The sequence below is a fragment of the Melanotaenia boesemani genome, chromosome 3, assembly GCF_017639745.1.
Source record: "Melanotaenia boesemani isolate fMelBoe1 chromosome 3, fMelBoe1.pri, whole genome shotgun sequence".
In the NCBI taxonomy this organism is placed as follows: Eukaryota; Metazoa; Chordata; class Actinopteri; order Atheriniformes; family Melanotaeniidae; genus Melanotaenia; species Melanotaenia boesemani.
Window position 1 is genome coordinate 38616982 of NC_055684.1, and position 24024 is coordinate 38641005.

The following is a 24024-nucleotide window of genomic DNA, read 5'->3' on the forward strand; positions in this document are numbered from 1 at the left end:
TTCGTCAGACTGAGATCCCACCTAACACATGACAAGTTATTTTATGTTGTGGTTTACTCACCACTGCTGGTAGACTTTGTGTAAATAAATGTTTTAAAAAGAAGGAATTACCATGATTCTACTTAAATACCGTACATTTCTGATATTAGCATAGCATTTCCAGAGTATAATTTTTATCTGTGTTTTAAAATGTTTTCTCCACATTCAGCCTCGCTGATGAAGCTATGGTACCGTGAGCTGGAGGAGCCCCTCATCCCCATGAACTTCTACAAGCAGTGTGTCTGTAACTGTGACGATCCGGTGGCGGCCATCGCTGTGGTGCAGTCGCTACCGGAGCTCAACAGGCTGGTTCTCTGCTACTTCATCCACTTCCTGCAGGTAACCGTCACTAATCAATGAAGCTGGGTTAAAAAAATCCATTAATTGATTCTTGTCAATTCAAATTTAATTAATCCAATACTGATTCATAAAACGCAGATTTTTTTTTTTTCCCATTTTTTGTACATTTACCTGTAACTTATTTAGCTGCTTATAACCACTCACACTAGCAGCTAACGCTAAGACCATTGACTGCGCCTTGTTCAACAAACACTGAATGTTTTGAAAATAACAGGAAGTGACATCACCACGGACTGGTAAATATAGATGAGTCTTTCTAATATTTTCAGGTATTTCAGAAGTTCATGTAGACGCATCAGATTATTACAGTAATCTGATTAGTCCCAGTTATCTGATTATGATGCTCATGTAATCTGAGAATATCTTTAATATTCAAGAAAATATACATAAATATCTGTAAATGAATCCAAATGAATCTCTTCATGAAGTTAGTGGTGACACCCACTCCTACTAATAAATAAAAACTCCCTCAAACTTCAGCTATTTAAGCAGACAACTGAACTCATGCATGCCTTACTCCAGGTCAAAGGTCAGTCTGTCCCCTGCTTCAGCCTCTCCTCTTCTTACCCTCCTGACTTTCTCCAGGTTTTCGCCCAGCCCTCCAACGTTGCCATAACCAAGATGGATGTGAACAACCTGGCCATGGTGATGGCTCCCAACTGTCTCCGATGCCAGTCCGACGATCCGCGGATCATCTTCGAGAATACGCGCAAGGAGATGTCCTTCCTGAGAATGCTCATCGTTCACCTGGACACCAGTTTCATCGAGGGGGTGGTGTAGACTCGGCACAGATGGGCTACACATTTACAGACATGCATAAACACTGTCTCTGTTTAAGCCACACTGGAAACCGCTGGAGGTCAGAAGTTTGACCTCCTACAACACAGAGTGTGAAAATAGCTTGGACTTTGCCACCCTGTACTCTCCTACTTCCTGAGAAAAAAGACAGTTTCACCTTAGATTTCAGATGTTTTTTTGTACTAAAATCCACAGTGACAAGCGGTTCTAACCACTGCATGTAAAAACAGGTTAACCCTTTATTTTTTACGTAGGGGGTGTTACCACACTTATATTTGACAGCTGGGTTGTGCAAGGGGAGAGACGAGCAGAATTTAAGAACTATTTACTTGACAAAGAAAGAAAAACTATAAACTTCATCAGTGTTGAAACTTTTCTTTTTTTCTGATCTTTCTGATTACATTCAAGTGTGTTTGGGTGTGTGTGACTGAACAAAAGACAGCCTTTTATCATGTACAGAAATCTGAAACTATAAAAGAAATGTTGTAATTGTCTTTATTAATAAGCTTGCCTGTGTTGTTTTGAATAATTGTATTAATAGCTGTATTTCATTTTATGAGACCTGAAGAATTATGGAGTTTTTTATTTCAAAGCACAAGCTGGGGAAGGGTCCGAGCCCGAGGCTCTTTCTAAATACGATGGGAATTTTTATGAGGACATAAACATGGAAATATTTTGATTTCTCCAAATGGAAAGACTGCTTCTGGTTTTAAGCTGTAGTGACTGTGAGAGGCTGCTTATTCAGCCGATGATGCTCCGTCTCTGCGAAGTTTTTCAGTTGAAATTTTCTGTGTGTGAGCTGTGTGTTTCTGTTTGGTGGCTCAGGTCTTCTGGTAAAACGGGTGCTGGACGTTGTAACTGTACATGGCCTCTGTCATAGACTGAAAATACAGAGTATTATCCAACTGTCAATCACTATGAGACTGTAAATGGAGCTTTTTGTGTCCCCTCTCAGGCTTTGCTGATGTAAATAAATTCTGTGTGTAAAATATTACTAACTTTTCTTGAGTCTATTCTAATGATCCAGGTTAGGGGGGTTGGGTTTTTTCTCTATTGTAATTAACTGTTTTTCTGCTGTAACCGCTTGCCTTTTGAACATAGGAATGATCCAAACCACTTTCCATGTGCGTCTCTGTGTGTGTGTGTGTGTGTGTGTTAGCGTACCATCCTGTCATTAAATGGAACGGCTGTCCATAAATAAAGGTTTGTTTAATTATTCTTTGTTTCATGGTTATTGTGGTCACTGTTTTGTATTTATTGTGATGTCATCTAAATAGAAAATTGGGGGTGGGGGGTGGTAAAGAGGATGAACACCTGCTTGATAACTAAGTACTTAAAGCATCACTGTCATAAAAAATGTTCATTTTCAGTCTGAAATTGGAAGGTGCAGGCTTTTGGAGACGGTTTAGGTCCCTGGACCTTGGTCAATAATGATGTGAAACCACCAAATAAAATAGATTGCGGTTGATTTTTAGTTTAATCTGCACAGAAGCATTAGTAAATTCATACCCCGCCTTAAAAAGGTGTAGCGTGCAACAAAATCACAGATCAATGAAAGAAATCAGTCAAACTGTGTTTCTATTGGTTTCTAATTACTTAAAAAACGTGTTTTATTCTCTTAGAATAAAACATTTGTATCTACTGCTTTTGGAGTCCCAGTAAAGGGAACAGTTGTAAAATGTGTAAATATCTACTTGTAATACTGGTGACGAATAAATGACGATGGCACGTAAAAGAAAAATAAATAACACTTTCAGGATGACAACATGCCTTTTGAATGAGGCACCTGTAGCTCCAAGCCTTTATATAATTGCAGTACAGAATGTAAAAAGGATCTCTGATAGAGAGGCAGAGCTAAATTAGAAAGGTTTTAGGTCAGTTTAGGATAATTCATGCGAGGTCTCCCAAATGGCCATTTTGGTGCAAATGCAAGGTAACTAAATATTGCTTAGTAAGGGAGTGATTAGTGCTCCAATGTGTATATTGGAGCTGATCGGACTGATCCCTGAGGACGACTATGTGGACTACAGAGGACTGACATGGAACTTTGTGGACTGGTGTCAGCAAAACCACCTCCTGATCAATGCAGGAAAAACCAAGGAGACGGTGGTGGACTTTCAGACACCGGTCTGTTGTCCCCTCACCGCTGAACATCCAGGGAACGGACACTGACTCTTATAGACACCTGGGTGTTCACTAAACAATAAACTGGACTGGACTCACACCATGGACATGCTGTACAGGAAGGGTCAGAGCAGGTCTATTTTCTAAGGAGACAGTGGTCTTTGGTGGGAAGGGGGACTCCTGAGGGCCTTCTCTGACTCTGTGGTGGATCAGCCATCTTGTGCTGGAGCAGCAGCATCACAGAGAGGGAGAGGAAGAAGCTGGACTAAGTCATCAGGACGTCCAGCTCTGTCCTGGGCTGGTCTCTGCACTCAGTGCATGAGGTAGGTGACCCCCATGCTGGACCATGAGTCCCACCCCTGCATGACCCCTGTCTGGTCTGGAGAGCAGCTTCAGGGACAGACTGATCCGTCCTCTCTGTGTGAAGGAGAGACACTGCAGGTCTTTCCTCCTGCTGCTGTCAGGCTTTACACTGAACACGTGAAACTGTCTTTACATGTTTATTCACATGTTTATGTACATGTTTATATCCTGTACATATTCAACTTGCAGACCAGATACTGGACATATTATTACTTATGAGTGTGTGTGTGTGTGTGTTCTTTTTTACCTGTGTGCTTCTGCTTACTGCACCTGTACTGTTCATTAAAATAAGCTCATTAAGGTTTGTATTTTATGCAGCTGTTTTATTAATCTGTGCAAAGTGTGTGTAAGACAGTCATTCACGGAGTATAAATTAGTTTCTCTGTAACAGAACAGCGGCATCTTGTGTCAGCTGCAGGTAAACTGTATTCACAAGCTTTTTATTTAGTTTAATCAGAGGTAGCAAAATGTGCAGTCCTCCCACCTCCACAGCCTCTCCCATTCATGTCCTTCCACCTACCTTATCTTTCCTCTTGTTAACTAAAACAAGTTGATGGGAACAAACCAGGAGCAAAATTAATAAAGAACCCCAAGAAGCAGCTTATAATCTGAAATACATTCAGTAACAGAAAGCATGAAAATATGAGTTTCTATCTTCAGATCATTTTAATCATCATTAAATTACATTATACTATCGTTTAATGACTTATAATATTTTATATTAAAAAAACGTTCGAGTTCCAATAATCTCTCAATGAAATATGCTCATTATTCACAACAATATGCATTATTACTGATTTAACTTCTTCTTTGGCATTTGTAGACATTAAAAGTTAATATTGGTGTTTATCTATGAATGACTGAAAGACATTTGAATGATTTGCTAAAACGCAGACATATGGACAGTGTGTGGCTCTACAACCGCAAACATGATTTATAAATATATTAAAAATAAGATTCAGCTTGCTTCTGCAATTACTTTTTTATTTTTATCACTGAATGGAATAAACTAATTCTACATTTTAAAGCAACAGAACGGCATTTACTATTCTTTGACCCTCATTGAGGCTCACGAGGGTTTAGAGCCGTTGGGCGCGCATGCGCATTGCGGCGCTACACTGCTCGCGCCGGTGGGAGAATGCAACTGAAAGAAATTCAACTGCGTGGTCTGGAGCGAGATAGGCGGAGGCGGCAGTGCCTGCGTTTTTAAAGGATTACATTGCACATTTTTCACCCAACCTGACAAAGAGTGACTGGAGAACAGGTACGAAGCCCGGTTTGTACCTACATGTGACATTTTAGAGTTTCTAACATCGTGACTGAGGACAGGTTCGTTGATGCATCAACAGCATACAGTGATGCCGCATGTCGGCTTTCCGAGTTCAAAACAAACGTGACGAAGTAGGAAATAAAATCTCCTCTTTGTACATTTTTAGCTTAATTTAGTTTAATTGTTGAAGCGTCCTTTCGGTGGCGGTTTGCTTTTTCAGGGGGTACTTTAAATATCTCAGCGGGTTTTCTGTTAGCGAAGTTTGATGCTTTACGTCTCCACGCCGCTCGCTCGATCTCAGTAGGAAAAGTACGGAGAAGTAGGCCTAGCGCGAGGCCACGAAGAGTCTTGTGAGTGACAGGTGCACAACCAATCAGATCTGAGTATCCGCCCACACCACAATGATTCGACGAATCATGTTTGTGTAAAGCAGTGACGCAAGGCTGATTTGCCTCCCGCTACGCCCTCTGGTTACAAAACACGGGACAATAAAGTGTCAATATCAGTGGAAGTGATAAACAATAGATTCCTGGGAAAATGACAAAGAACCGTGTTTGTACTAATTTCTTTTGGTAGAAAAGCCGTATGAAACACGAATTAAGTAAATATTTAGGCGGAAAGAAGAATTATGTGTGGGGTTCCGTTTATCAATATCACAGTGAAATATTTACCAGCGATAAAATTAGCTTCACAAAGAATATTTTCTTCTGACATCGCCTTAAAATATCTAAGGAAGATGCTTATTGGCCAAACTGTCGCATGATTAACTGGGTTCGCGCCCTACCTGCGGTGGCTGTCATGTCTGATTCCGCTGCGGGCCATAAAACTACACAGTTTAATATGAACATTTTGCGTTTTACTGAATAGATTTATGTTTGCGCTTTGATGTCGTGCATGGAAATTACATGCAAAATCCGAATAATCGTAACGTGTCTTTGCCTTTGTCTCCCATTGTGTCTGTACGTGAAATCGGCTGACCATAAAACACGTGGGCCGAGTAGTGCAAAGATATCCGGTTTGTACGTTGCGCTGGAAGCCAGTTGCTCCAGACATCTTCCGCTATGGCGAGCGGTGTCAGTCAGCTACATCCCCGACAAAAGTAAGATGCGGTCATTATATCACGTTAAGCGCCGACATGTCGCGGGTTTTTGTGCTGCGTGGGTGAAAGCTGGAACCAGCGGAGGTTGCAGCTCATACTCTTTCTTCCTGAACGCCAAGGCCTCTTTAACATAGATATAGCTGGGTGGCTAAACATTAGCTGCAGAGCTGTTTTTAATGAATGAATCAGGTCACAGTTTAAGGAGAGTATGTCGTAAAATCTACAGACTTAGCTTGGAGCATAATTGCCTCCTAGTAGATGCTAACAGTGAGCAGGAAAAATAAAGCACGTATCTGTGTACTTTATTTATTTATTTATTTTTTATCTTATCAGGAAATGCCTTGTTGGTGAAATTATGCTGACATATGTTGATTAGTTTGATGTGGAGTCCCATAAGTGTGACTGTGAATCATCTCTGGGCACCTATGCTCCCTTAAATTGTGACTGGCTGCACATTCATCACCATTTGAGGGACATGGCTCACCTTAATATCCGTGGTTTGCGTTGGCACTGTGCTGCACCATGTTACTACATGTGTTTTCTGTGGCTCTTGTATGTTTACAGTGGAAATATTTTGTCCTGCCTGGAGAGCGTTATTGTTCTGCTGGCGTAAAGGGGGTGTCTTACTTGCTTCTTGATGAAAAACCTGATTGTGAATTTTCCACAATCTGTGAATTTATCTGCAAGACCTGAAATGTTCCATGTGTTGTGATCTTTATTAGACACAACATTTGTCTCTCAGTAGCATAATCAAGGTCACACAAGTCTTTTCTATTAGTTTGTTTGTTGGTTAATATATGTGTGTGTATGTGTGTACAGGAAGAGAGCCTTGATGTGGGCAGTATGAGTAAGACGCCCCCTAACAGAAGAGGGATAACATTTGAGGTGGGAGCTCAGCTTGAGGCTAGAGACAGCCTCAAAAACTGGTGAGTCATGGCCTCGCTCATTCCTCACCATCCACGTTATGTTTTACTTCCCTCATTTCCTCACTCAGCTTCTCATCCTCTCCGGGCCTGTGTTATGTGTAGTTAGAAGGCCACTCAGACATTTCATTGCTTCACTGCTCCGCTGCCGGAGAACAACAGCTGGTTTGTGGGTGTGTGTTCTCCGTGATCCACCAAACTAGACTTGGCCCTGAACTGATACTGAGAGACTGCAAAAGTCATATTTTATATCATTTTAATGGTTCTAGTCCAAATAATAGATGGAGTGGCATTTGATTTCTAGTTGGGGTTGTAACTTTAATTGTTCCACTTCAGGTATTGGAAAAAAAACAAATCCCATTAGAGTGATGTGTTAAAAGTCAGGCAGTTCCCCTAAATATCATCCTCCAAGTAAAGCTTACATTAAGTCCTTTGTTTTTGTCATTGAACATGTTCACATTTTCAACCTCACTTCATTCCTGAAGATTTCAGACTTCAATTATATGTGTGTGGTAAAGCATAAGGAGCTGACATTTATAATAATATTTAATTTAACTTCTATCTTAATTAATCCTGGTTGGGAAATTGGGAGAAGGTGGTCCACCTCTGTTGGCCTCTGTGGGTCTTGAACCCTGGTTCTCCAGACCAAGCACACCTCTGCCACCGCTAGGCCCCCCGCTCTCCCTACGTACTGACCATCCTGCTCATTTTCCACTCATGTGATTTATTAAATTTCCTCATTTAGGTATGCTGCCAACATAGAGAAGATTGACTACGAAGATGAAAAAGTGTTGATCCATTACCGGCAGTGGAGCCACCGTTACGACGAGTGGTTTGACTGGACGAGTCCGTACCTGAGACCTGTGGAGAGAGTTCAGCTGAGGAAGCAGGGCCTGCATGACGACGCTTCTACACCTGTAAGCTAACACTGCTGTTCATGCTTGTTGGGGTTTGCATAGAGGGGTTGTTGATCAAACCCTCTGGAGAGAATGAGCTGTAATACGATACCTCTGTCTCATTTACATAGACTAAATGATATCTACTACTTTTACTCTGGAGTACAATTTCAGTCCCGGCATTTGAATGGGAACAGTGCTTACTTTGTTAGGTTTTAAGTGCTCTATCTCAGAGTGGCTATGATACAAGTATGATTACATGCTCTTCTCCTTCAGGGCTTTCATGTGAATGACAAGGTTCTGGCAAGCTGGTCTGACTGCCGTTTCTATCCTGCAAAGGTTCTTTCGGTTAATAAAGATGGTGAGTATCATTTTAGGAATCGAATGTTGGCTGAAGCATGTTAGTGAGTGTTTGAACCTGCAGCTCCACTGTATTTAGTTTTTTGGCTTTTAATTTTAATTGTTTAAGCTGCATGGTTTCAGATCAATATGAAGCATAGTCTAAAATGTTCTGCTTTCATAAGGAAAATGTGGTTTTTGATTATATTCAACTTTAGAAAATTACTTTCCCTTTCTCTGGCAAACAAAACAAACATGAAGCTGTGCAAAAAACGTAGCTATTCGCTCACAGTTTTAGTCACAAACGTTAAAGACATTAACAGCTTTGATCTGTTTTCGTCCCTTTCAGCATCCTACACCGTGAAGTTCTATGATGGTGTCATCCAGACGGTCAAAGGAATACATGTGAAGCCTTTTATTAAAGAGGTTCGTGCTGTTTACATAAATACTGTCATTCAGTCTCGTTGTCTTTGCATGCTGGAACCACTCAGTCCATTCTCAGCTCTGGTTTTCTAAACTTCTTCTTTGTGATGCTGACAGAGAGTTGGTGCTAGAGGGAAATCCCGGTCCTCAGACAGAAACATGGTTCGGAGGGTCCAGAGCCGCAGAGACAGAAGGCCTCAAGAGAACGGGGGTCCCAAAAACAAGCGAGCCAGACGCAGCACTTCGGACCAGGAGGAGGACAGTAACAGCGAAGACGAGGCACGAGAGGAAGGAACGGTGAACGAGAAAAACAAGAAAATGAACGGTGAGCTAAAGGCTGCGCACGCTGTCAAACAGGAGAAGGACGTATCTGACCAAGCAGACCAGAACAAGTCCAGGGATGCAGAGAAAGGGACAGAACTCACAAACGGAGTGAGGTTTGAAAAAGACATTGAGCAAAATGAGGGAACGTGTCATGTGAACGGAGACGTGAAGAAGGAAGTTGTAGATGCAGAACAGTGTGGAATAAAGCCATACACAGAATCGTCCAAGCCATATACAGAGATGCCCAGGCAGACATCGCAGACCGATCAGGCATCTGTCGCCATGACGACCACAGAACCCAAGGGTGATGGGGAGGAAAAAGCAAACGTCCAATCGGAGAACGCTCAGCCTGCAGCAGAGGTACCTCCTCCCCAGCCTGTTAAACGTAAGTACATTAGCAGAGAAACTAATGGAGCGGATGCTTATGAAAATAAACAACCAAGTATCCTTTTTTTCAACACTTAAAAGTTTGTTTTGTTTATTCTTTGCAGCGGTTAGGAAGCAGGGCTTCCACAACCCCAACAGATTCAGTAGGGAACCATGTGAGTATGCTTAAGAAAGAAATAGTCCCAACTTTCATTCTTTCATACATCTTATTTACCCCTTTTACTTGTGTTGTACCTCATTTTAGTGTACCGAGTTATCAAAAACCAACCCCCTCCAGTCCTGTCCATCAACCTCGACCACAACCCGTTCAAGTGTAGCGCTCCAGGCTGCACAAAGTCATTCCGGAAAGCCAAACTGCTGCATTACCATATGAAATATTACCACGGTGAGGAACAACCTCCAGAGGGGGCACACAGCCCCACCAGGAGCGTGCAGACCAGAGCTTCTGAGAAGCAAGCTACCCCTGCTGGTTTGGATGGCTCAAAGAGAAGACGCACCATCTCTGCCTCTATGCGTGAGTTCCACTTCAGTTTCAGGAGGTTTAGGCCATGCCAGTTCAAATTAAATGGCTCTCCCAGCAATAAATTTAGTATTACTGAGTCATGACATGCTGTAATCACACATATGCATATTTCTATGTAATAAACGCGGCGTAAATATTCTGGTGTCTCCACCGTGCTCTGAAGGTCAGGGCTCTGGTTTCATGCATGCTCCTGAATTTTTCTCAGACTCTGGAGCTGCTGCAGCTTCTCGTGGTGACGTGAAGACTGCAGGCAGGCGCACATCAGCCCCACCTGCAGTCATCACCCAAGGCCACCAGCAGAGGGCACTTCTGAGGGAGAAGAGCAAGGAGAACCAGCTGGACAGGAATGGATCCCAGTTGGACAGGGACTCAGACAGAAGTGGCTTTGACTTTGGTCAGTGTGATGAACTGAGAAGAATTTTTTCTTTTTTTATACAGCATGAATTTTGCTCTTTAACCTGTGGGGTTAGCTTAGCCGTGCTGAGTGTTTTCTCACTTTTTGATCCCTAGGGTGTGTAAAGGACAAACTGAAAGAGAAACCTAAACAGAAGGACTTCCTTCGCATTAAACTAAAGAAGAAGAAGAAGAAAAAGAAGGCCAAGTCTGGTAAGAACCAGGTCTCTGGCACAACACGGGCTTGAATATCTGCTACTCTGCATGTGCACTGGCTGTGTCGTACTAAGAATGGCTAACCCACCAAGCATAAAGCACTCCATTCACTCCTTTTGGCGTGGTGACTGAGCTTCTGTGTGTGGGAGAAGTGCTATATTTGTTGCTGGTCTGAACCTCAACATGGCAGTAGGTAATGTGGGATTTATATTAAAGTACTTGTAGAGAAAAGCTTTTTATTGTGGCACAGATACCGACTGATCCCAGCATAAATCCTTCACATTTACCATCACAGATGTAAGTACTGGCTGCCTCCCACTAATTATTTTACCGAGTTCAGAGGCCTAAAATGTGGCCGTGTGAAATTCATGATCACAGATTGTTCCAGGGATCCAAAATGTTTGTTGTGCCACTTTTGTCGCCTCCTAATGGCCTTTTATTTAGCAATTTCAAAGCTGACTTTTTTGTTCTACATCTGCTTCCCCCTTTCCCTGTATTGACAGACCACACAGGTAGTGAGGAGAATATTGACATCTCAGTATTGGGTCTTCACTCCAAATTGAATTTGCCACTCAAATCCCCCCTCCCACACAATCACAAGCCTGCGGCCTACCCCAGCAGGCCCGGATACAGCTACTCAGAGCAGATACTTGTGGATGGTGGGTATCTCTGCGGTGGTGTGTGTGTGTTGTTTAGCTTGTCTGTGTATGCTTCTGGCTTCCTCTCCCTACTTTCTTCTATTTTCTTTGGATTCAATCCACTGTGTGACTGCTGCAGCCTCCATATGCAGTGAAAACCACATTCTGATCCACAGTTGGTTGGATCCGGAGCTGTTCTTTCTGCAGTTGCTCGCTCTGCATCTCATCAGCAAATACTCATTAAAATGCAAACTTTTTAGAGAATTCAGACTCGATAGAATCATCCCGGAAGATGTTAACCTTTGTAAAGCTCAGTGGTTCTGTTCATCTGTTGCCGTAGACGAGGATAGCATCAGTGACTGGTCCACCGACAGCTGTGGGTGGAGTGACGACGACTTTGAGATGGATTTGGACGTCACCACGCCCCCTCTTAGCATCGACTCTGGTGCCGTGGACACCAGTGACCAAGAGATAGTGAGATGTATCTGTGAGGTGGAAGAGGAGAACGACTTCATGATTCAGGTGAGTTGGCTGGAATTTGCATCAAGTTCTGATTTATTAGTTTAATGCAGGAAATCTTTGGATTGAATTTTTTGTGTGTTCTGTTAGTGTGAGGACTGTTTGTGCTGGCAGCACGGGACGTGCATGGGTCTGCTGGAGGACAACGTTCCCGACAGGTACACCTGCTACATCTGCAGGGACCCACCAGGTGAGCCCAGATGTCCTCTGCCCCTAAGACGTATATTAGGATACCACCATCCATGCTTTTTATTTTATTTTTGATATTTAATTTTATTTTTCCTATTTTAATTATCTTTCTTTAACTTTTTATCTTTTAATGTTAATTAAATTTAATTTTACTTAATTTAATTTTTAGTTAATTTAATTTTATATTTGTTTTTATTTTGTTTTATTTTAATTTTAATGGTTTTATTGTTTTATTTTTTATTTTGTTTTTACTGATCTGATGATGCATTTATTTTCCTTTTTTCAGTTTTGCTTTCATAGTGATGTAATTTTTACATTCACAGTAAGACATTAAAAAATGGATCGCCCAAATTTTTACCTTTATTTACTCCATGTTTCCACTAGACTGTTCATTTCTACGTTGGTATAAGATCAGCCTATAATTATGTCAGAAAGCTTCCTTATGTATTTACTTTTCTTTTTAAGTCCTGCCCTCAGGGTCAGTTGCAGATTTCATCTGATAAAACAAACATTTCGTTCTAACGTGCTTTTGTGACCCACGTCTTTCTGGTGTAGCTTTCATTTCACTGCCACGACTAACTGAAAGAAAATATAACTTCTACAGTATTAACAGAGATGGTTTCCACGGTTTTCATCCAGATTTCATGTTGCTTGGCAACCGTTTTTTTTATTGTTTTAGGAATCCAAGTAAAGTAAAAAAAACAAGGCTACAGGATCTTTTCAGGGCTCTCAGAAGCTTGTCCACCTTCAACAAAGAAGTCCTAGGTTCTGGTTTAGCTTCATGTATTTACGCCATTTGGTTGATAACATTTGGTAAACTCTATCGTGGTACCTTAGGTGCAGAATCAAGCCCTCTTCACATATTGGTTGCTTTCTATCGGCGAGAAAGAGGCGTCCTCGTCAGTCCGCCGCTGTTCTTGGTAACTCATACATGCCAGATCCTGCTCAGCATCAGTGTCGGAAACACGCAATCAGCAGAGCGACTGCAGCTCTGTTGAGGCGTCTTGTCCGGACACACAGCCCATTTCCCCTTTGTTGCTGCGTCTCTTCACCTCTATGCTCCATGGTGCATCGGTGTGATGTGACATGTGAAGCCGTCTATGTTGTGAATAACTGCTGGCTGCAAATTCACTTTTCTCCCAAAATGCAAGTAGTTGTACATACTGTTCCCCGACCTGAAGATTGATGGCCATTTTTAGAGATCCAAACATGAATTCTGTTAAGGATTATTCAAATCTGTTTACATTTGATTAATAGGAAAGATCTGGATTTTACTGTGCCTTTTCTTCTTAGACTGGGTCAGAAGGGTTTGCCTCTGTGCAGTCACTAACACCTGATCTGTGCTTTGTCAAAACAAATAATGGCTCAGTCTAGTTTTCTAAAACTGCCTTGTTTAAAAGGTTTAATTTCATCCCTCTTAGGTCAGAGACAGAGTCTGCGCTATTGGTATGATCGTGAGTGGTTAACCAATGGCCACATGTACGGCCTCTCCTTCCTGGAGGAGAACTACTCTCACCAAAACGCCAAGAAGATCATCACAACGCACCAGCTGCTGGGAGATGTGCACCATGTGGTAGAAATCCTCAACGGCCTGCAGCTGAAGATGAGTGTCTTACAGTGAGTACAAAGCCACATTCCTGTCCGAGTCCCGTCCACATCATGGCTGAAATACCTGTCAGACAGAAACCAACTTTCTTTCCTTCCTTCTGTCTTTTCAGGAGCAGCACCCACTCCGACCTGCAGCTGTGGCGGCAGCCCTGGAAACATCTGGAAAGGTCACGGATCGGCTCGGACTCCTGTCGAGGCAGCAACACCGTCCCTTCTCCTGTGACTCCTGATGAGGACATGAGCCGAGGAGAGATTTTAATGTCAAACGCTCTGGAGAAGCTGAGCCGAGCTGCTACAGCTGCCACATCCTCGTCATCCTGCTCCTCCTACTCCTTCCCGTCTTTCCAGGACTCGTATATTACCAGCGAACACTGCTACCAGAAACCACGGGCATATTACCCGGCTGTAGAGCAGCGGCTTGTGGTGGAGACTCGGCAGGGTTCAGAACTGGAGGACAGCATGAGGAGCACAGAGGAGCAGCTGGAGCGGGAGCAGCGCTACGGGAGCCTGCTGGAGATGGACAGACCGAAGTCCACAGGCATCAGCAACAAGGTGGGAGTTCAGCCCGTCAAGCATTTGGATGATTATCTAGAAATTAGTTTGTAAAATGAACATTTTTTGTTTTGTTTGCAGGCTTCAACTGGTGTCTCGTGGTCTCGGACTGAGAACAGGGAAGACTGTGGTAGGGACACTGGAGGGACTGGAGATAAGAAGCAGCACCAGCAGTGGCAGAGCAACCTGCTGGACCACATCGATGCTGTCCAGGACGAGGTCTCGCACAGGATGGACTTCATTGAGAGGGAGCTGGACGGTAAGCAAAGGGAATCGACACATTTTAAAACATGATCGTGTATAAACGTGTCCTCACGCTAGTTTTTGTTCCTCTCCTCAGTGCTGGAGAGCTGGCTTGACTACACCGGAGAGCTGGAGCCTCCTGAACCTCTGGCTCGCCTTCCTCAGCTCAAACAGCGCATGAAGCGGCTGCTGACGCAGCTCGGCAAGGTGCAGCAGATCGCCCTGTATAGCTCCACGTGAGGGCGCCAGAGATCAGCAGATGCAGGCGAGAACAGTGCAGCAGAGGAAGCTCTCAGGTCTCTGGTGGCGAGGATAACCACATTAACGAAGTCCCAGATTTACATGGTTCCGCACATGGCCTCTGACCTGACCTCTGCTTCAAGTCCTCCTTTTTAAAAGGTTGTGTGTGCTGGAATCCAATGCTGCAGCCAGCCAGTGTCATATGAATACTTGTATGAACATGTATGGAAAGTGAGCATTGTGAATCAGGATTAAACACAAAGCGTAACCTCGTAAACGCAGGAGAAAATCCTGAGGACCAGATTACACTTAATGTGACTCCCATGCAATTCTAAACCTTCCGAAAGCCTTTTGTCTGAGCTCCTGCTAAAGGTTGCCCTGTCTTTCTCAGTACACAGTGCTTTACATGCAGAAGCTTTATATTCTGATTGAAGCAACACTGCAATAGTGTTTTGAACACATTTTCAAATGGTCTCTTTTTTTCATTAATTGTGGTCAAACATCCAGTTTTCGTCAACATCCTGCCATATTGTGTTAAAAGTTTAGCTGTAAATGTAGGCGGGGAGCAACCCGAGTATGTAACATTGCTTTTCATTCAGTCTCCAATGAATCTTTCTGACTGACTCGAGGGTTTGTTTCCAGTCACACTGTGAACTTACTTTTGTGTGGCATCAAAGGCGGTTTCTTTTCTGTCTTAGGCCGAGATGCTTATTTCCACTGTTCCCCTTTTATCAGCTTTCTGTCCCTTACTTTAACTTACCTTTGCGTTGTCGCTGTAGCATATTTGACTTATGATTCGCTGAGAACTGTAATGTGAATTCTTCTTAACCTAGCATCTTGTTAGTATGAAATATTTACTTAGAAAATTTGTAATTTTTTTCCCTTGTTTCGTCTGTCTATTTACCATATTTTTGGTTGTTTATAAATTCATTAAAAAATGTGTTCCTAATGGACAATGTACTCCAAATACAGATATTGTATGCTACTGTACTGTAAGTGTCTGTCTTAGAAGCAGGGAAATGTCCAAGACAATGCAAACAGATTTCCTGGTACATAAATAAAACTATCATTATTACTCTCCGTTAACACCTTTCCTGGTGTTTTCTGATTATGTGAAATGCTGTGTGATTTAACAAGAATGTTATTTATTTGTTTTTTTACTGACAGTAGCGATGAGATGATGGGTTTCAGCATCCAGAACATGATGCAACAGTTTATTCACAGCCAATTTCTGCCTTTATGGGATCCAGACATTGTGGGCAAAAATGCAGGCAGAAGGGCCCCTAAAGTAAATACAGTTCTGTGCAGAATTGGAGAAAGGTGTGTTGAAAACAGCACTGCTTGCACTGATAAAATGCTGTTTGCAGAAAGCACCGTGTTTATAAAGATATTTAAAAAGCAGAGATTGCATGCCATCTGATGCAATCTGTGTGGCGTGTCCGATTTGTGAGGTTACATAATCAAATAGAAGCTTGGTGAGATTTGTAATCAGGTTGTTAAACCAGGTTAAGTGGTCATAGAGCAGGAAATTCTATATTCCCCACATTAAACAGGAAGCATGCCAAGCCTAAATATAACGACTCTTAAAAGATATATTTTTGTACCACTTCCTAATGAGAATTCCTCTTTTGGGCATGTGTAGTTCTCATTTAAAGTGATTCAAAATCTTAAACTCGTGGAGTACAAAAAAAGAAATATCCTTTCCTCTGAGAGCAGTCTTGATTATTTCTGAGCAGAGTGACACCTCCTGTCCTCTCCTTCTATCTTTGGGTTGTACCGCCTCTTCCCATTGGCTCCTCCGCTGCAGCGTGTAGTTCCGCCCAGAATCACTCCTCCCATTGGCTCTTCCGCTGTCCCTCCGCCGCAGCGTGTAGTTCCGCCCAGAGTCACACAGATACACAGGCTGACGTAGAGGAAGCGGCTGGCAGGAGCGGTGTGTATTTTACACTAAAATATATACATTTTACCACTCACATTCAGCTATTTTTCCCAGAGAAGAGTTTACTGAAACTTACCGGATATTTACTTCACCGACGAGGTAAGTCTTTTGTTCGTGACAACGGCGTAACATTTCCCACTTACAGATGTGCTCGATGCCACAGGAGATCCTCTCTGCTCGCTGGATCTCCCAACCTGTTTGTGGCTGCCCAGAAATTTTAAAGTGAATGACAGTAGCTATTTAAGAAACAAGAAAAGGATTAAACTCCCAATGGACGCCACATGTTAAACACCTGGAGCGCCGGTGGCTTCAGTGAGCGCGAGCGAAGGGGTTCAGTTAGAAAACTGCAGATGTGAATGAATCGTTGCTCCTCTCAACAGAGATGCGACATAACGTCTGAGTTCAAACGGCAGCTTGTTGTCCTCGTTTTTAACTGAAGTAAATGTTTTCTGTTACTAAACAGTAAGCTGGTCCAGGCAGGATATAGCGAAACGAGGCCTGTCACGACGCGTTGTATCGCAATTTACCGAAGTAAACCGGCTAAATACGACTAGCTAACAGCTACTCAGGTTTATTACAAAGATTAAAAGCACATTTAACTCGTTACATCACTGTAAGGAAAGTACCATTCTCATTTTCTTCCAGAAAAACAAATATTCACATTATGCACACGATGTCCAGAATAATCAAGTAATATTTCTTTAGTGTTTCATTGAGTTTGAACTGGACACCACAAAGAAAGAAGAAGAAAAGTCAGCTGTGTGTTGGTTGTTTGGATCTCTCAGTGTCAGTGTTGCTCTTTGTTTAGCTCATTTTCCCAAAACCTTGTCCAGACTTGGCCTTGTTTTATCCATAATTATTAGCCAGGTTAGTCACAGTTCCAGGTATCAAACCATCTACACGCCTCATGATGGACGACAATGTCAGCTGTGAGCACGTGAAGGTCACACAGGTGTTCAGCCTGTCAGAGAGAGGGTGTCAGGTTTAAAATGGGTCAGAAAACCACGTTGCGTTGACAGAGAACTTTTAGAAACAAGATTTTTATCCTAATTTTATCCACCAGAAGGTCATTGTGACCTTTGTGTTGAGTAAAATTCAGGTATGTAATAGTTTAAATGGACTTTCTTTCATTTTCATGATGGTCCTGCTTGATTCTGGTGTCCCATCTCCCATAATGCCCTCCACAGTATCACATGGTCAGCAGAGCTCAGTGGCGCTTACCCAACAAGCAACCACCAGGACTTTTGTTGTCACAACATTGCTGCTTCAGACTCAAAATGTCAGCAGATAACAGATGAGCCAGCGCTGCCGTCAGGAAGTTGGTCTGGGATTGAGGTTTTTTGGGAGGGAAACCAGACTGAGAAAAGTTTGAGGTTTATCGGCTCTGTTGAAAACCTTTGGTTGATTATTACCTTGAATGTCTGCTGTTGATGTGGGGGGTCAGAAGTTGTTTATTAATCCACACCAGACCCTAAACCCAGTGAAATGTCACTTATTTAGAATGAGTTTGTTCACTTTATTACAGCTGTGCGTATAAAGCTTCGTCTTGTGTTAGCTTTCTGTTACCAGCTCTTATGTTAATGGTTCAGTTTTGACACGTGTCTTAAATCAGCTGTAAAATACACTAAAAGCAATTATCTATCGCCCAAATCTTCTCTCGTCTCTTGGTTCTGTTGTTAGGCTTCCTTATCCATGTAAATGTTGGTTTGAATGTTTTTGGTACGGGCTTTTTTTTCAGTTTACTCCTCAGTTTTAATTTTAAAAAATGGTAAAATGAAGCTCAAGAAAATCAAGTAAATAAATAAATGGTTGTCGTGTAACTTAACAATTACTGAGGCGTATTAGAACACGTCTCCAAATTATATTTCATTTATTTTTTATAACAACGTCATTTTCACCAAAAATATTATCCAGAACTTGACCCACTGCAAACTGAAGATGTGCAAACTGAGGATGTGCAAACTGAAGATGTGCAAACTGAAGATGTGCAAACTGAGGATGTGCAAACTGAAGATGTGCAAACTGAGGATGTGCAAACTGAGGATGTGCAAACTGAAGATGTGCAAACTGAGGATGTGCAAACTGAAGATGTGCAAACTGAAGATGTGCAAACTGAAGATGTGCAAACTGAGGATGTGCAAACTGAGGATGTGCAAACTGAAGATGTGCAAACTGGGGATGTGCAAACTGAAGATGTGCAAACTGAGGATGTGCAAACTGAAGATGTGCAAACTGAGGATGTGCAAACTGGGGATGTGCAAACTGAGGATGTGCAAACTGGGGATGTGCAAACTGAAGATGTGCAAACTGAGGATGTGCAAACTGAAGATGTGCAAACTGAAGATGTGCAAACTGAGGATGTGCAAACTGAAGATGTGCAAACTGAAGATGTGCAAACTGAGGATGTGCAAACTGGGGATGTGCAAACTGAAGATGTGCAAACTGAGGATGTGCAAACTGAAGATGTGCAAACTGAGGATGTGCAAACTGGGGATGTGCAAACTGAAGATGTGCAAACTGAGGATGTGCAAACTGAAGATGTGCAAACTGAGGATGTGCAAACTGAAGATGTGCAAACTGAAGATGTGCAAACTGAGGATGTGCAAACTGAAGATGTGCAAACTGAGGATGTGCAAACTGAAGATGTGCAAACTGAAGATGTGCAAACTGAGGATGTGCAAACTGAAGATGTGCAAACTGAGGATGTGCAAACTGAAGATGTGCAAACTGAAGATGTGCAAACTGAGGATGTGCAAACTGAAGATGTGCAAACTGAGGATGTGCAAACTGAAGATGTGCAAACTGAGGATGTGCAAACTGAGGATGTGCAAACTGAAGATGTGCAAACTGAGGATGTGCAAACTGAGGATGTGCAAACTGGGGATGTGCAAACTGAAGATGTGCAAACTGAGGATGTGCAAACTGGGGATGTGCAAACTGAAGATGTGCAAACTGGGGATGTGCAAACTGAAGATGTGCAAACTGAAGATGTGCAAACTGAAGATGTGCACTCTGCGAGTCACCAGTTCTACGCTGAACTGACCCTGCATGTCTGCACATGATGAACTTTGCTTGTTTTGTTTTTGGCTGTCAGTGTGTTGGACGCTTGTGATTTCAGTTTTTGGCTTTATAATCCTATTTTTATAACTGCAGCACAAAGCTTCCCTAACTAGCCGAGTGTAAATAAAAGCAGCATTTAGCATTTCAGTCTGCATTTAGGCTGAAAGAATGATGTGAAATAATTTCAAAATGTCTGCGTTAAGTAGTGACACTATTAAGGTGCCTGTCAGCTTGAATTACCGTGCACACTTGATGCCTTACAGGGATTATTGAGAACAAGAAAAGAGAAATGCTCTTGTGTAGAGGGGATTTCTTGCGGCGGAGGCAGGGATGAATGTCAGGAGGCAAGACTCTCTGGAGAGATGGAGACGGTAATTAAGCCACGGTGCTGGCAGCCAGTCTGCCGTTTTCCCACCTGCACCGCAGCACTGCTGTCTGTTGGCTTGTCAGCTCTGCAGGTCAGAATGCAGCCTGCCAGACGTGGACGTTTACTCCGACCTGGAGGTCTTTACAGAAATCAGCTCTGACCTGTCGGCTCCAGGTTTCTCTCCGACGTACAGAATCATTTCAGTTTCTGATCTTAATAAAACAATGACTATAAATAACTTAGTCGCATTTTCTCCTCAACTGCATTCAGGTGACTTGAATTCTAAGAATAAAGTTTTCCAGGTTACTCAGAGGTATTTTTACTCATAAAATCCAATTTAAGGGGACTATAAACTGCAGCTTTGTGTCTACCTTTCACCAGGTTGTGCAGTGGCATGAAGATATAACATTAACTTAAAAACTATCTGTAAGATCAGGATACATATAGTCTCTTAGTTTTAAACCTATATTCTTGTCTAGGGAAAATAGCTGGGTCATCTGGTGGTAGGAAACCCACAATTTACTTCAGAGTGGTTTCATTTTTTCCTTTTTCAGTACTGGTACCAGTGAAAAACAGAAGAAGATGCTGACTTGTTTCTGGCTTTGCTGGTGTCTGTTTTGTGTGTTACGCCGTCGTACAGAACCGCCATTACTGCGGTGGCAACTAGGACTGCACAGTATATTTACCTTCATCACGATATTAGCCAACATCTGCCAAAGCTGCGAAAAATAGTTGTTCCTATACGCATTGTTTAAAGAAATGACGTGACGCTCCAAACTCTGCAGTGCATTCATGCTCTGTGTTCATCCATCAGTGAATCAAATGGACTCTTTCTGTCCTAGATGCTCCGTGTGGATGCTAACGGCTGCATGTAGATGCTAACATCTCCGTGTGGATGCTAACGGCTGCATGTAGATGCTAACAGCTCCGTGTGGATGCTAACGGCTGCATGTAGATGCTAACATCTCCGTGTGGATGCTAACGGCTGCATGTAGATGCTAACGGCTCCGTGTGGATGCTAACGGCTGCATGTAGATGCTAACAGCTCCGTGTGGATGCTAACGGCTGCATGTAGATGCTAACATCTCCGTGTGGATGCTAACAGCTGCATGTAGATGCTAACGGCTACAAGTAGATGCTAACATCTCCGTGTAGATGCTAACGGCTGCATGTAGATGCTAACGGCTCCGTGTGGATGCTAACGGCTGCATGTAGATGCTAACAGCTCCGTGTGGATGCTAACGGCTGCATGTAGATGCTAACATATCCGTGTGGATGCTAACGGCTGCATGTAGATGCTAACGGCTATTCTTCCACAGAGTTTCTGATGAAATCTTCCTACGATGGGACGGATTTGTGCTTCTGAGGGTGTAAAAGTAACAACGGACTTTATTCTTTACCTGCTGATCCTCATTTGTCGACAGACAGCAGCTCAAATCGTAGCAGCAGCAACTTCCTGCAGCTCTTCCTGCCGCTTTCCAGAGCTGCTGGAGCTGCTGACAGGCAGCTAACAGCTAACGGCTCACACTGATACGCTGCAGGACCACCTGGTTCATGTGGAGCTGAGGAGATTCAGGAGGGAAAGTCTTCCACCTCAAAGACGCTGTGTGGCGTAGCTGCTTTGTGAATCTCGCTTTGCATCTTGCCAGTGAGCTGAGCTGCTGTCTGTCAATCATTTCTATCTGTGTATCCTGCCCCGCCCACTCTCCGCCCCCTGATCCCCCCACACCTCACACCGCACACCCATACCCTGCAGTTTTAAGCTTTTTTTTAAATTCAGCAGTTATGCAAAAAGTAGAGGGGGGAGCTACACTTTACATAACTGACTATTCACGCTGGAATATAAAACACTGATCTGGTTAATTGATCAAAAGTTGGTAGGAGGCTGTTAATTTTCTATTTTTACCAGATATTTGGCTTTAACGTGTTCATTTTGAGAGCAATAATTAAAACTAAAAGACCTTGTGTTCATGTGATTTCACACATTTACCATGTTGGGAAATTAATTAACATAATAATTGCGCACGGTGGTGTGGTGGTTAGCACCGCAGCCTCACAGCAAGAAGGTCGCCGGTTCGAATCTTGGCTGGGGGAGGTTTGAACCTGGGGGGCGTGGCCTTTCTGTGTGGAGTTTGCATGTTCTCCCCGTGTATGCGTGGGTTCTCTCCGGGTTCTCCGGCTTCCTCTCACCGTCCAAAGACATGCATGATAGGATAGGTTAATTAGTTATTCTAAATTCTCCCTAGGAGAGAGTGTGTGTGTGAATGGTTGTTTGTCTATCTGTGTTGGCCCTGCGACAGACTGGTGACCTGTCCAGGTGTACCTGCCTCTCACCTGTTAAAATGCTGGGATAGGCTCCAGCTCACCCGCGACCCGTAATGGAACAAGCGGTCAAGATAATGAATGAATAATAATAATTGTGATGATCATAAAATCCTGATTATTTTCTGACAGTAATGTACCAAGAAAACCTGTAAACATGACATCCGTAGTGTCTAATGGACTGGGTCCGATGCCCACTTAACCGGTAAGAAAAATGGTGTTTTTGTCACTGAGCACTGGTCACGTAGAAAATCAACACATCCATTATTAATTTACATTTTGAGTAATAAAATGTTGGCCATGAATCATATGATTCAATCTGTTTATTGCTTCTAGGATGAAAAAAATAATCCAAACTTTCTAATAGAACAGGTAATAACCAGGCCCATCCTGGTCTCTTTGGATCCAACCTGCACCTGTGTGTCCATATAAACTATGATCAGAAACCTGTATGTGTTCTGGGTCTTTAAGCTCAGGTGAACTGATGAAGACTTCTACATGACTTCATGTCATCACTGAAAATGCTTCTTATCTGTAAGTTGTTTTTACTCCATAAGGGCTCCGAGTTTACAGGAATGAATCCTGTCATCCGGAGAGTCTGAATGTAGTTTTCTCATTTCCTGCTAAATTAGACATCAGTTCTGGTCTGGCTGCTTTCCACTGTCTCACAATCCTGTTGGCATGGTCAGTCGGCGCCACAGCCTGCTGCAACCACTTCATTAAGGGTTTTTGGGGGTTATACCTTGCAGACATATGGCTGGGCTGACCCACAAACCGTTAATCAGATCACACTCATACAGTTGTTGCAGATTCATTGAGACAAACCAACATCAATCACATCTCAGTTTTAGCCGAGCCGTTCCGCCTGGTGTCCTGTAACATCGACTGAGGATGTTACCATTAATAAACTGTCTAAATTTCTCTGGTACCTTTGTTAGGAAAAGAAATTGTGTCTTTTTGTCAGCCTTTCCTCTCTCACTCTGCAGCGCTGTTGTCTTTATAACTCGACTGCTTCTGTAGTTGAAGCTCTACCAAGTAGAACGTTTTAGCGCCTACTTTTCATCCAGCTGATGCGTCTGTTCTTGATGCGTTCTTCCAGAATATCTGTTGACCCAAGCTGAACAGTAAATCTGCATCATATCTTTCTTTATTGCAGTGATGGAATAGATGATAAGTGTCCTGATGATATAGAAACAAATGGCATGGCATCTGAGACAGGTTTTAGCTCAGCCTGTCTTCATGTCCACACATTTATCTGCGGGGTCTCCCACCCCTGCCGGAGGGAGGGCTGAGTCTGTCTCCATTTTCTTTATCAGCATCAGCGGTAGCTGCAGCAGGTGCAGACAAGCAGAGGAAGAGCACAGGTGCTAAACTTGTTGAGCCAGAATTCTGGATGCAAGCCAGACTGGACCTCTGGTTCCCCCAAGATGTCTCTTGTACATGTAGGATCATATATTTCGTGCAACTGCATGTACATTTTCAGAACTGCACAAATTCCATCACATAAACTATTTTCTGTTGGCATTTAATTTGTCTGCAGGTTGAAATGTGATTTTCTTTGTCTGCATAATAGAACACATATTTAGAGAGAGAGAGAAATGGGCTCAAAAACACCAAACAATAACAAAGCAGAGCATTTTCTAAATCCTTCCAGTCACTGATGCAAACAAGAACAGAGCTGACTCCTGTTCACACTGAGAACGGAGAATTCAGTTCACCACTGGAACAAACCAGTGGAACAAAGCTCCTGCATATTAAATCTGGATTTTTAATATGGCATGAGTACTAACTTTGTTGTTTATGCGTTAAGAGATTTATGTCTTTGCATTAACAGCAGGATGAGAATCTCACAGCTTCTAGATGGTGAGGA

The 24024-nt window shown here is 42.8% G+C and overlaps 3 protein-coding genes across 11 annotated transcripts in view; all 3 read left to right on the forward strand.

The window, feature by feature from the left end:
- arhgap46a (Rho GTPase activating protein 46a) overlaps positions 1 to 2415 on the forward strand; it is a 30578-nt gene extending 28163 nt beyond the window's left edge. For 5 of the 6 annotated variants that reach the window (XM_041979936.1, XM_041979938.1, XM_041979933.1 and 2 more), the window contains 2 exons: positions 209 to 378; positions 985 to 2415. In XM_041979936.1, the coding sequence (XP_041835870.1) occupies positions 209 to 378; positions 985 to 1179 (365 nt within the window). In that variant the 3' untranslated portion in view covers positions 1180 to 2415. The remainder of the gene's footprint in view (positions 1 to 208; positions 379 to 984) is intronic. The other variant, XM_041979934.1, reaches the window with a different exon arrangement.
- A 2396-nt stretch (positions 2416 to 4811) lies between these two features.
- phf20a (PHD finger protein 20, a) lies at positions 4812 to 15552 on the forward strand. Of its 2 annotated transcripts, none has more exons than XM_041980583.1 (17): positions 4812 to 4948; positions 6873 to 6979; positions 7722 to 7893; positions 8149 to 8233; positions 8561 to 8637; positions 8752 to 9343; positions 9450 to 9500; positions 9590 to 9859; positions 10074 to 10262; positions 10379 to 10474; positions 10981 to 11136; positions 11456 to 11637; positions 11725 to 11824; positions 13245 to 13440; positions 13542 to 13983; positions 14065 to 14242; positions 14324 to 15552. In XM_041980583.1, exons 2-17 carry the CDS (start codon positions 6897 to 6899, stop codon positions 14464 to 14466), a joined length of 3012 nt encoding a protein of 1003 aa, XP_041836517.1. In that variant the 5' UTR covers positions 4812 to 4948; positions 6873 to 6896; the 3' UTR covers positions 14467 to 15552. The 2 variants fall into 2 exon arrangements, with proteins under 2 accessions (XP_041836517.1, XP_041836518.1); XM_041980584.1 differs by lacking the exon at positions 4812 to 4948 and adding an exon at positions 5956 to 6053.
- A 776-nt stretch (positions 15553 to 16328) lies between these two features.
- Positions 16329 to 24024, forward strand: part of ndrg3a (ndrg family member 3a) — a 45704-nt gene continuing 38008 nt past the window's right edge. The window contains exon 1 of one of the 3 annotated variants that reach the window (XM_041980502.1): positions 16329 to 16504. The gene's annotated coding sequence lies outside the window, so the exon portion shown is untranslated. The remainder of the gene's footprint in view (positions 16505 to 24024) is intronic. The other 2 variants (XM_041980504.1, XM_041980503.1) reach the window with 2 other exon arrangements.

Bases quoted from the DNA above. Each gene is read 5' to 3' on its own strand.
- phf20a (XM_041980583.1), top strand. From the start codon at position 6,897: ATGAGTAAGACGCCCCCTAACAGAAGAGGGATAACATTTGAGGTGGGA. The intron at 8,234-8,560 runs GTGAGTATCATT...CGTCCCTTTCAG, and splicing joins TCTTTCGGTTAATAAAGATG to CATCCTACACCGTGAAGTTC. The intron at 14,243-14,323 runs GTAAGCAAAGGG...TCCTCTCCTCAG, and splicing joins CATTGAGAGGGAGCTGGACG to TGCTGGAGAGCTGGCTTGAC.